The 13,394-nt window shown below is 39.3% G+C and overlaps 1 protein-coding gene across 5 annotated transcripts in view; it reads right to left on the bottom strand.

The window, feature by feature from the left end:
* The window catches only part of DOCK4 (dedicator of cytokinesis 4), a 488,016-nt gene that overhangs the window by 158,302 nt on the left and 316,320 nt on the right, over positions 1-13,394 (bottom strand). For all 5 annotated transcript variants that reach the window (XM_064289799.1, XM_064289800.1, XM_064289801.1 and 2 more), the window contains 2 exons: positions 4,646-4,770; positions 3,613-3,775 (listed from right to left, as the gene is read on the bottom strand). In XM_064289799.1, coding sequence (XP_064145869.1) covers positions 3,613-3,775; positions 4,646-4,770 — 288 coding nt within the window. The remainder of the gene's footprint in view (positions 1-3,612; positions 3,776-4,645; positions 4,771-13,394) is intronic.

Genomic DNA, 13,394 nt, shown 5'->3' with positions numbered 1-13,394 from the left:
ACTCTTCTAACCTGGAACTGAAGCCACTCCCAGAACTCACCTTTCAGCCAAATAACAGATTGGCCTATAAAATAAACAATAACACCATGAGGAATGTACTCCTTTAAACAATCAACTGTATGAGACCAAATGGTCAATATTTACCCAAAAGCAAGCATGAGAAGGCAAGGAGGGCAGGGAAACTGGATGGATGGAGATGGTGCAGGTAGGTAGAAATGGCGAGAGTGCTGATACATTGTAGGAACTGAAACCAATGTTATGAAACAATGTGTGTATGAATTGTTGAATGGACACCTAATTTTCTTTATAAGCTTTCACCTAAAATACAATAAAACTTCAAAAAAAAAAAAAAAAAAAGGGATCTTTTAAGCTCTGCACTGGTCCATGCCTGAACTTTTTTTCCCTATACCCACACGTGTGAGGTCAATGAGCCCTGGAGAAGCTAGCTCCTTGGAATAAGTTAGGCATGCTGAAAAGTAACCTGAACTGCAATCTATAGTTTAGTAGCAGCTTACTACAGTAATACTCTGGAAGCCAGAAATGAAGCAGTGAGGTTTTCAGATGTCTAATTAAGAGTTACAATGGCAGCAAGAAATGCCAAGGATCATCAGCAATTATTTACAGGTGAAATTGAGATCACGTTAGGTATCTTGCCCTAGATCTCTTGAGTACCATTCCAGTTCTTTCTATCAAACTTCTTTTTCCCTAAAAATGGAGAACGCATTAAAAGAACCTTGTTTGTTCAACTCGACTCTGTGTTCAGATGTGCAGGAAAGAGTTCTCTAGGGTTATCTGCCTATTATGGGCTGGATGGTTACTCCCTTCCATACAAGTGTAGAAGTGGAGTGTTAAACACTTGAAAAGTCTGGCTTTTGGATGCTTGTAAGACTTGGCCTTGAGGAGTTAGGCATGGTGATCTTGAAGATCAGACGAGAGGTTTTAGCATCTTGTTGTTGCCCTACAAATGCTCTGCTATTTCACCACAGGGAAGTGGAGCCTCACACAAACAACAGTAATTTTGGCTGTCTGGCTTGGGTCTCCAGCATGAAGACGTCCCTGCAAATGTGATTACAGCAAAGGATTTTCTTCTAAAAATCATTTATTTCATCTTCAGAGAGAAACTGGATTAAATATTGATGTTTTTTAAAGTTAAGCAAAAATCAAAGTACAGCTCTCTGTGAAGAGATTCCTATATTAATGATTGTTTTGGGTATGGAACTTATGATTTTGGGAAGACGATTTACTTAGAAATAATTTCCTATGATTATTTGACTATCTTTTTGTGGTCGTTATGTGGTGTTCAATTCAGAAAGAATAAAATAGAGATTCCAAAATGAATAAAATTAGCAGTGATAAGAAGCAAAGCAATAGTTTTCTCAAATTTGCCTTCTGTCAAAATATAAAAATAAAATACCAAAGTTTAAAGTACATGGCCTTCACCTCTTTTATGCTGCTGCTCACATCTCATCTTATCAGAGAAGTCCTTCCTAATCAACCTAAGTAAATGGCAATATACACCACCATCACTCTCTTGCCCCTAATCCAATTTAGTCTTCTTCACTGTACTTAGCACTGCCTGACATGTTGTATATTTATTTTGCTTATTTGTCTGTCTGTCTTTCCCAAGACAATGATGTAACTCCAGTGTTCCGTAAAGGACTTGGCATATCGTAGGTGTTCAATAAATATTTGTTTCATGAATAAATAATATTTTAAAAATAAATATATGCACAGACATACTGAAATATTTAGACGCCCAGATGATAAAATAGATAAAATGATTACACTGATTATTCATAGGTTGTGAGATCATGGGGATTTTTTTTCTCCTTCTTTATGCTTTGCTGTTTCTCCTAAATTTTAACTATCATTAAACTTTTCTTAAAAAAAAAAAAAAAAAAAAGGAGCCTTATATTTTCCGCTTTCCAAGGTCTGAGTTATAATCATTTCCTCCAAATGCTCTTTTCCTCTTTCCCCGTTTCACCTTTACTTTTTTCTTTTTCTTACCTTAAAGCTCAACACTCATATTAGGTCCCAGTGAGAATTTATAACAAAGACTGGTGGAACAAATGGTGTGGCACCATTTCAAGTCCTTTACGTTTTCCCACCTCGAGTCTTACAGAGGAAGCTGAGGGGAATTTCTGAGAACGGCAGACCCAGCTAGCTCTCTTCCTGCATTCTGAAACACCCACCAAGCACAATTTAGGAGCTCTCAGGAGCCAAGTCCAGCAACAAAGTCCTGCTCCTTTGCCTTTACTTCAGATGAATCTGGTGCCACTCAGGTCAAGTCGCCCCGTATCTAGGAGCAGTGCCCCTCCCCCCAATTCCTTCCAGAATAGAGAGCGGCCTGTTGCTGCTCCAAGAATGTGACTCTTTTTATTCTGCTACCTTCTCTGGCCACAATGCACAGTTCTGGTAGTTTCTAAAACTTTAAGGACACAGGGATATCAGAATGTCCGTGGTTTGATGGATGGTGGGGGTAGGAAGCTGGAGATTGAGAAGATGGTAATGAGTGAAAAGAATTAAAATAGAGATATCAAGAAATGACAACTTGATGGTAATGTCCACATGGACAAATTCTGTAACAGCTCTAGGTCTTGGGTTATTTAAACCTGTAATTACTTTGAGTCATCTCTATTCCAGCTGACTTTACTTGATTCTCATTTGAATACTGTCTGACACTGCACAGCGATGCACATATATGCAAATTAGATATAAACCTGAGCCTAAGAGTGGCTTTCCTAGTGTTTTCATACCCCGCAAAATCCTAGTGGGTTCCCCTGATCGATCCAAGTGCTGAATAAGCTCTTGGTTGGAGAGATACCAGACTGGCCAAGGATGTCTAAGACCACCAAAGCCAGTCAAATTTTTAATGCTGCATCTCTCCTTTCTGGATTGTCTTTCTAGAGTGTGAAGTGACAAGCTGACTTTTATAAAAGTGATCAATTTAAAGAGAACCCTGCATAATTTCCCATAAGTATTTCTTTTTTGGGGGGCTAGTTATTATTTCTCTGTTTCCATAGAGGTTTTGGGGGCTTCCAGAATGAGTAAGTTCATTCACTTTTCAGAATTCCCACTCACCCTGTTTCTTCCTCCTGGAGGTCTCTGATTTGTTGCATACTGTTATGGGTTGAATTGTGTAGCCCTGAAATATGTGTTGAATTCCTGGCCTTTGTACCTATGGATGAGATCCTGTTTGAAAATAGGGCTTTTCTTTTGTTATATTAATGAGGTCATACCACTGCAGGTTGGATCCTAAACTTAATTACTTCTGAGTTATTAAAAAAAACAAACAAACAAACAGAACAGCCACATAGAAACACACATAGGGGGAAGATAGATGCCAAGGAATTCAAAGGAACTCTTGTGTTTACTGACAAAGAAGGACTCCCCCCTAGAGCCACGTCCTAAATTTGGACAGCTAATCTCCTGAACTGTGAGAAAATAAATTTCTGTTCTCTCAGGCCCCCCACTTGTGGTATTTTTTGTTATAGCAGCAGTAGGTAACTAGGACACACACTTTCTGCAGACCAGCCCACACAGTCATTTCAGCTCAGTTAGCACACTGGCCCAGCACAACAAAGCATGTAGACAATGCCACAAAATACTTACTGGAACAATGCCGAAACTCAAACCGGATATGTGCGCCCCTGAATTTATCCACAGGGATAGGAAGTTTCAGCAGTTCAGACCACCTGGGGCTGTTGTTATGATAAAGTACAAAGGAGTGGTACTCACTAGCTGGTGGCTCTCCAGAGCCAAAGGAGATAAACTCCTAACAAAGGAAACACACACATTACAGACAGCTTCATTTAAAAATGATTTTGAAACAGCAGAGCAATTACTTTGCTCTATCTCCCTGCTCCCCAAATAGTACTTCATGTAAAATTACTTCGTTGGTCCTCTGCATTGTGGTTTCTGCACTTGCTGCTGCCTAGTGAGCTGTATCTGTCTAATTCAGATGGTCTCCCAGGGTCAAGGTGGCCCTCAATGACGTGTGTGAGGTGGGCAACTGCATGCCCAATTTGAAGTTCAACCATACGACAAAGTTCTCAGCCTGTTCTAGTTAACAGCCTGTTCTCTGTCTCAGTGGGTAGCTCACTAAGTGCCAGGGTCAACCCTCTTATTTGAACAGGTAATTGTACTTCCCTATAAACAGGCAGCTCATGTAAAATACTTCTTCCGTAAAGGAACCTGCTATTACCACATTTAATAATACCCAATTTTCAAGGTCTATTTTGGCCAAAAAGAAAATACATAGGATTAAATGGAATAGATTTAAAAAATTTTTTTAACCAATTGCTGAAGAAAAAGTGTTCATCTCTAAAACTATGATAGATAAAAGGGAAAAATAAGATGGCATAAAAAATACTACAATTAAGAAATAGCTGCTATAAGGAAATTGTTGACACAATTAATTTAGAAATTAAACTATAAAAGGCTTCTTAGGTTTTTTTTTTTTTTATCCCCACTGTCTTTTCTGAGAGGGATTTTAATGATTAAAAAAAAAAAAAACTACACAAGGGTGGAGAAGAAAGACAAAACAGACAATACTATAAGGTAGAAACTAACTGCTCACATTAAAGATGAACCTGAACCAATTATGTGGAACTGTTTTACCAAAAAATATCCAATATCAACATACCTTTAAGACCTGGCCACTACTGTCTATAATGAACATCGTAACTTCCACATTTCTGGCCACACTCTTCCCTCCTTTCTCAAATTCTCCCCGTTCTATGGTGATATATAGATCATTCCTCATTTCACCTATTAGGAAAGAAAATTAAAACCCTGTTAGGAAATGAAATACTTTACCCAGAAAAACTTCATAAAATATATTTTTATATTATATAAAGTACACACATATCATATTCTTTTATAAAAGCATCCCCACCCTCACTGCCAATATCTAAGAAGAGTAGAACCCAGCCTCTGCTAGCCTGAATTGGCAATGCTGAAAAATGTACATCTAGGAGGTGAATTCTGGAATTGAGTCAGAGCTTCAGTGTATTTCATATTTCCCTCATTTCATTTATGAGGTGTGATCGCCAAATGACAGCCTAACAGATTTCTTACAGAAACCAGTCTTATTACTTTGAAGTCACGGCACTTAGTGTAGAAGAAATGCCTAAATGGGATAAAATAATAGGACTGCAAAGGATACAATTACAATTTAAATCTTTTCCAAAATCCATGGACCAAATGATCTCACTGCTGGAAGCATCAGGTTAGTGCCTTAAGAACACAGATGTAGAATAATTCAGCCATACGGACAAATTCAACCTAATATTTCAAGTGCCAACAAGCTATAAAACAAATGAGAAAAGCCCCAGATTCAAACAGACATAGTTTATGTACACATTTATCATCTATTTTTATCTCTATGGGTTATTTACAAAATTTGAATGCTTTTTAATCTTATCCTTCCCTTGTTATTGCAAGAAAAAAAGACACTTTATACCAACAAGTGAAGTTAAACAAACATGCTAATAGCACGGTTTTACCTCCTATAAGACTAAAAACAGGTGGAAGTGGCAAATGGATAGGCAAGTGAGAAATAAGTAAACTAAGTACTACTAGAGCATTTTTAAAGGCTGGCAAAGCTGAATTTACTTTTACTTAAGATAGCTTTCAAACATTTGAAAAATCAAAGTAAACTTTTTTTTCCCCCTAAGAAAAACCTCCCCATAACAAAGTAAGCCACTAAAGGAAAAATAACCACACAAATATGTCCATAATTGGGAGATTTATAAAATTTCCTGACCAAAGTATACACAAGAAAGTTCCCCCAGCTCTTCAACATCACGGGAGAATACCAATGTACCTGGTCACCTTCCTCCATAAGGCCCAACTTTTTCTGATAAAATCATTCATGAGTGACCTGGGCTAACCAGGAAACAGATGGGCCATAAAACAGGAAATGAGTAAGTCCTGAAAAGGGTTAAATTGTAACTACCCTTTACAAATAGCATATAAAACATACGATAATTAGTGGATACAACTGATACAGGGTCTCTGGGTTCGCATTTCCAGTAGCTAGTACAAATGCACTTGGGAAGGCAATGAACTTAGGTTCAACACACTTGAAATTATATTTTTCTTTTAACTTTTTGTTGTAATTATTTCCCTTTTAAAAAATTTAGAGGAGATCAGTAAATTTTACAAGTTTGGTAGATTTTTTTTTATAAACCCACTTCATTTGATTAGCCAAATCAAACCAAACCCACTGCTGTCGAGTCAATTACAACTCAAAGTGACCCCATACTATCAGACAGAGAACTGCCCCACAGGGTTTCTAAGGCTGTAATCTTTACAGAGCGGCTGGTGGGCTCCAACTGCCAACCTTTCGATTAGCAGTCAAGTGCTTTAACCAGCGCACACACACGTGTGCCAGCACGCACACACACACACTCCATGATACTTATTTTTTTTAATTTATAGAATAAATAGTAAACTCACAAAGTTTTCTGAATCAACCAACCTCAACAAACTCAGAACAGGTCTATGTGTAATGGTCTACACACATATGGGCTGTTGTAGCATTATGCTTGGAAGAAAATTCTTGACAATAGTTTTGCCACTAAACAGATTTGGCCAGCTAAGAAATAACATTCAAATCAAGGTACTTTATAGCAAGAACTGTTAGTTAACAATAGCAAATTCCTTTGCTTCTTGGAGTAAGTGACACACAATAAATAGCTCTGCTGACAAAGACTATAAAACACACATTGACTAATGGGAAGTATAGCTACCTTAGGAATTTCTCATAATTACTCATTTCTGGTTCGAATCACATAGGAATTAGCTGTCCTGCTAAATGATGACGAAATGCTTCTTGGGGTGGGGGGTGACTTCCACCTTCTTGCTTGCTGGAAGGACATGGACATTCTCACTTCAGCAAAGGCAAGAGGGGACAAAAGAGGTTTGCAAGGCAATCACCTTCCCCTGTCTGCAGGCTAGGCCCAAAGGTGGGAAGGCAGTGAGAGGAGCAGGGGCAGGGGCAGGGGCAGGTTGCGGCTAGTGCCCTGAAATTCTTTTCCACATATGCATTCAGCAAATATATCTTAAGCACCTCCTATGTGCCAGGTACTATTCTAGGCCCTATAGACGCAATAGTTAACAAAGCAAAAATCCCTCCCCTCAGAGCTTAGATCCTAGAAGGGGGAGGCCTATTACACACACACAAAGTAAAATTTACGGTATGCTGAATGATGATAAGTACTGTTAGACCAAGAAGGGGAATAAAAAGTGCTGAATGTGGGCAGCAAGGGGGTTGGAATTTTAAACAGGCTGATGTGAGAAGGCTTCACTAACACAAAAGACCTGAGAGTGCATTTTGACAAAGTAGCAATGTTAAAATGGCATCAGCTTTCTAAGCCAGTTTAGCTCATAACTTAGCTGAATTATTCTCTCTTTTCCCTAAAAAAGAGATTCTGAATTCCCATACACCTAAAGGGTACAGGGTCACAGGCAGATTGGAATAAGGAAATTTAGACTTTAGTTTTGTCTCTGCCACTGTCTCCTTGGTGTGAAACTAGTCCAGACAGGGTAATACCTTAGGGCATCAGGTTTTTGTGCCGTTAAAATGGGAGTGAGAAAGTGGGTAGGAAGGACAAGATTATTTCTGAAGTCCTTTTGTGTTAAAAAAAAATTATGCTACATTGTTTCAGTGACTTACAGAACTTCTGGAATACAATGCATTTATAAAGCACCTTATGCATATGATTTAATTTTCTGTTCCTTAACTGTCATCATCCCTGTAACCCCATTTATCTTTTATAAAACTTTTAAGATTAAAATAAGATTTCTTTGTAGAGACCACATGACAAGAACATTTCTCCTGGAGGACATCCTACAAATGCCTCTCCTCAGAATTTTACCACTTGCTAGAGCCAGTACTGCAAAGTGCCGTGTTTTGCCAAAACATGGAGACGCATAAAATTGAAAAAGTGCTAATTAAAATCAATACACTTGAGGTCAGCTCTGGAGAAAACTAATAAGCCCAAATGGTGTAAAGAAAGCATCTTGGGTAATTAAGAGAGAAACCATAAAGTGAATCTGAAATGGAGTCATAGCACCACTGTGAAAAGCTATTTTCCTGACAATGTTTATCAACACCTTGCATCTCCCAAATTTATTACTCTGTAAATTTGATGTCTACAACATTTTCTTTTGTCTAGCAGGCCTACTGGCTGGGAAGCCTTTACACATGTGAAGGATTCCCAACATATCACTACAGGTAAGATAAAGAAAAGGCCACAACGAGAAAAAACTGAAAAGACCTTAGTGACTAAAGTCAAATGGGGTGGATTAATAGCTTGACCTCAGCTGACAATAGGGTTTCTATCAGTAACTCAAGACTTTGATTCTGTCCTATGAATGCTCTGGATAAAGGTACAAAATGCATGTTCACCACACATGTAAACCACTGCACATGGCCATAGGGTCTAGCCCAGTGTCTTATCTGAATACTTGCTAATGTTTATGGAACTGGAAAAGCTTCTGCCCCTTAGGTAAAAAAAGAATATGTGTAAAAAACTGTATTTTTTATGAACTTAGATTGATGATGATGACGATGATAATGATGGTGATGAAAGTAGCCCTAGCAGTAGCAGCAGAACAATTTAATGAGTACCTACTATGTCTTGGGTACTTGGCCAAGTACTATAAGTAGATCATCTCATTAAATCCCCACAACAACTTTACAAGAAGACAGCATTATTATTTCCATTTTATAGATGAGGAAACTGAAGTATAGAGATTAAGAAGTGTGTCCGAAGTATTGTCAGTATCCTCACTTTAAAGATAAAGAACTGTAATTCAACAGGGTGCAAACAGCCATCAAATAAGCTAGTGCAATTCAGCCTTCGTCACCAGAAGACCATCACCTGGAGCCATGAAGGTATTAGTCCACTCTGTTCTGCCTTAGTCAGACCAGTCTTGAAGCACTGATTTCAGCTCTAGGGCCATCTCTACAGGACAAAGATAACACAAACTCGTGTCATCCAGAACATAAACAATATGGAGAACGGATTCAGAATCATTCGCAGGAGGGATGAGACAACTGAATTTAAAAATACTGAGGTGCCAAGTACAGCAAGTCAAAGCAATGGAAATGAATGTACCAAAAGGGGTTTTCTATTGTTAGGGGTTCCCTAACAACGAGTAGTCCCTGGGTGGTGCAAGCCCATTCAGCAATACCATGGAAGAAAGGCCAGGAGATCTGCTTCCGTAAAGACCGCAGCCAAGAATACCTTATGGAGCAATGGGCAACAGGTTTGGTTTGGGTTTAAAAAAGAGTAACTGCTTAACCAGCTGAAAGGGAGAGCGAGTCTCCAAAGGGCACAGAATAACAAGTGGAGAAGGTAAGAGTACAGAGATAATGGGGGCAAAGGAAATTTTGCCCACACGGATTGATAAGCTCAGAGTAAGAATAGATCTTAGGGCTGGGGGGAAGCGTACAGCTCGCCCTTCCATAAGAATTCTGACATATCAAACAGCTTCTGCTCCAGAACGTCTGGTGTATGGAAACAGTATTTCCTGATACTCGGCAAGGGCCCTGGCCCAGCTTTGCACAGAGTCTGTTAATTAGGACATTTAGGGCTGTGCTGTCTGATATGGAAACCTCTGCCACACACAGCAATCGAGCACTTGAAATGTGACTGGTCTGAAAAGAAATGTGCTGTGAAATACTCACCAGCTTCCAAAGATGTAGGACAAGAAAAAGAAGACAAACTATTTAATTAATGACTGTCTATATGTCTATACTGATTATTTTTTTTATACTGATTACTTTTTGAAATAATATTTTAGATGTACTGGGTTAAATAAAATAAATTATTAAAATTAATTTCACCTGTTTCTTACTTTTTTTAAGGTGGCCACTAGAAAATTTTAAATTACATTTGTGGCTTACATAATATTTCTTTTGGAGAGCTCTGATTTAAATATTTTTACTGCCTTCCCTCTCTCAGGCTCAGAGACCAGAGCATGGAACTCCTCTCAAAGTTATCTGCCTTGTAGAAGGCAAAGATGGTCTTCATAGAAAGTGTCTTTTCTTCTTTGGACATTAGATACCCTAAGAAATACAGTGTTGAATAACTGACCCTTAACCATAGGGAAGAGTCCAGAGGACTTCAAGATGACGCTAAAAGTACATGGGCAGAGGCCGTCCTCAAAACAGATGACCAAGGAGAGAATTTGTTTCCATGTTTTTCCCATTTCAAAAATAGCCTGGCATTGATTACATCCTGTGATCCTCAAAGAAAGTTTTGTGTATGGTCCTGTAGCCACAGAACCACAGATAAGTCGTTCTGCAGACTGGCAGCGACTCCGCTGATGAACTTTGTTTGACTGGTACAAACACATGTCTCACCTGTCCTGACCCTATCCATCCACTACAAATTAATTCTGCAGGACAAGTCTACAAAATGAAAAAAAGATCATGCTTGCAGACTGTCAGTGTGACACTAAAATCAGAAATGTCATTCACACACATCTTCTCATTGAAGCTGAAGTTTTCATTAGGGCCACTGACAAGAATTAATTGGCAAGTCAAAATTTTGATACATAACAAAAGGGAACAAAACAATGACCGCATGTTTCCCAATGTAAATCCAGTGAGTTTTAAAGTCCCTTGTAGTTGTTCACGTAAATACATGTATCTCCCCCTTCTCCCTCTAATTTGGGAGACTCTTTGTCATTATTGTTAGGTGCTATTGAGTTGATTCTGACTCATAGTGACCACATGTGACACAGAAGAAATGCCCCATAGGTCTTCTTGGCTGTAAGCTTTATGAAAGCAGATCACCAAGTCTTTCTCCCATGGAGCCACTGGGTGAGTTCCAACTGTCAATCTTTTGGTTAGCAGCCAGGCACTTAACCATTGCACCACCATGGCCCCTTAACCAGAAAATTACCAAAACCAAACCTGTTGTTGTCATGGAGTCGATTCTGACTCATAGCAACCCTATAAACTGCCCCATAGGGTTTCCAGGGAGCAGCTGTGGGATTCAAACTACTGCCCTTTTGGTTAGCAGCTGAGCTCTTAACCACTGCACCACCAAGGCCCCATTTGGAAGATTAAGAGGCCAAAAAATGAAAAGGAGAAAAAGAGAAGGAAGTGATTTTAAAAAACCTCTTGCAGTCCTTGGACCTGCAGACTCTTCCCTGGGAAGACTGTTTCCCTGGGCAACGTGAGCCTTGCCATCCCAACGCTGGGTAGGGAAAGGGCTAGAAGTGAGCCTATACCACTGCAAGTTCATTTCCATCATTAAAGCCAGACAAAAGCTGCAGGGGCACAACACATCCCAGACAATTATTCAGCAGATGAAGTGTCATCTCGCTTTATGTTTTTCCATTTCTCAGTGATACTGCCCAGAGATCAAGCTGAGGAATTCTTCCAGCAGCTGGCTGCATTCTGCTCTAAAATATGGTTTTTATATTAGATTCACCCGTCAATTTGCTTCCCAGTGGGATGTAATTTTTTCTTTTTTTTTTGCTAAAGAGGAAATACCAATTATTTTTAGCAACTGAAGGAAATAATGGCCAGTTGCAAGAGTCGCTGAATAAGATGTCACCAAGTAAACAGTTCTATAAACAGTCATTTGCGACAACAGTAGCAAGATATGCCCAGGCAGACTGGGTCCCTAAGCTGGGTCAGGTCATCGCAGGGAACTTCACAGGCTGTTCTCACAGCCTTCCCCGCATGACCCAACTTCCATCAAGATGAAAACTGTTGAAATGTCAAATGTTTTGTTACATATATATTTACCACAACTAGATCACAAAATGCTGCAATGGGTAATGTCCGTCAGTTTCTGTATTATTTGAAATCTTTATTCACAGCAACGCTATCATTGGGTCTCAAAGCCATGCCAGGTGCCCCGCCAGATACAACTTCGCTTGCTTGCTTCTACACACTGAATTTAAACAGAGGTTTAGAGGATCTCGTTCTTAAAAATATGGTCGACAATTTGAGAGTATTTCATTTGGTCTTTCTCTTTTTGGTTGTGGACTAGGGAGGGGGTGTGTGCAGTACCGAAAAATACTACTGCTTCATATGGGATTTTCCAGCTCCTAATGTCTAGACAAAGTGGTGGAAACTCTTCGTTTCTACGGGAGACCAAGCCAAATACAAGGTGAGGACCTTTAGTAATAAAATCTAATGGTTAATAAAGATTCATTCCTTGTTTGTAGAACAAAGGACATGTAAAATGTTTTCAATAAATACAAGCCCAATAACCTGTGTAGCTTAGTCCTATTCTAAGGTTAGCTACAGGGTTGCTATGAGTCGAAATTGTCTCGATGGCACACAACAAGGTTAGATTAGAAGGTCTGAAGATTAAAAAAAAAGAAGAAGAAGAGGAAGAAGAAGACAAAGGTCAAGCAAGGAAGGAAAAGAAAGAGAAAATGTGAGGTCTAGATGCACAGAGGATAGACAGGTACAGCTAGAACCAGAGCTGGTGAAGGTCACCCAGTCTGGTCCCTGCCCACTCTACTTGGGAACAGTGCAGAAATCCTAGAAGCTTAATTAGACTTAAATTTTTTTTTTTTTCTTAAAGTGTCATGGTTTTCATTTTGTATATTTTTTATTTTTTGCCCTTTACTATTTTTTTATAGTGCTTTAGGCAAAGTGTCAAAGGTTTTTAAAAGGCTATTCTCTCATAAAATTTTGACTTTTGCAGAATTTTAGAAATTTAAAAATTTCCTTTTAACATTAGAAGTGGCACTTTGTCAGTTATGACTGCATGTTATTTCAATAGGAAAACAAGCGTTTGCTATTAGTACGGTGTAGGAGTGAGAATAATGGCTTGGGAGATGTGGGCCTAGAATTATCAGCCTTGAAGACTCTGCTCATGTATCACCTCTCCAGGAAACTTCAATAAGACCCCAGGGTGGAATTCTATCACCTCTCTCTAATCTCTTCCAAATTACAAAATGTCTTTCCCCTTAGATTGTAACCTTGCTGAGGGTGTGAACACAAATATTGCTCTCACCATCTCTACTGCTAACACCCTGGTCCTAGCCACAATCACCTCTCACCTGGATTACTACAAAAGACCCCAAACTGGTCTTCTTGTTTCTACTCTGCTCTCCCACACCCCTCCAGGTATAATCTCCACACAGTAATGACAGTGATCCTATGACACCATAACTCAGCTTGTCATTCTGCTCAAAAGCCACTAGTTGCTTCCCTCCTCATTCTGTATAAAAGTCAACTGCTTGGTGTGACCTACAAGGCCACACATGATTCTCCCCTAAACACTTTCCCCACACCCCTCTTCCCATTATTCTGTTCTGGTCAGGCTGGCCTCCTTGCAGGTCCTCAAATATGGCAGGCATGCTGCTGCCTTAGGACCCCTTTGCACTTGTTGTTCCCTCTGTCTAAA

This window comes from Loxodonta africana, chromosome 8 (genome assembly GCF_030014295.1).
Source record: "Loxodonta africana isolate mLoxAfr1 chromosome 8, mLoxAfr1.hap2, whole genome shotgun sequence".
Taxonomy (NCBI): Eukaryota; Metazoa; Chordata; class Mammalia; order Proboscidea; family Elephantidae; genus Loxodonta; species Loxodonta africana.
Note: the sequence above shows the minus strand (reverse complement) of the source record. Positions and strands in the feature narration are given on the sequence as shown.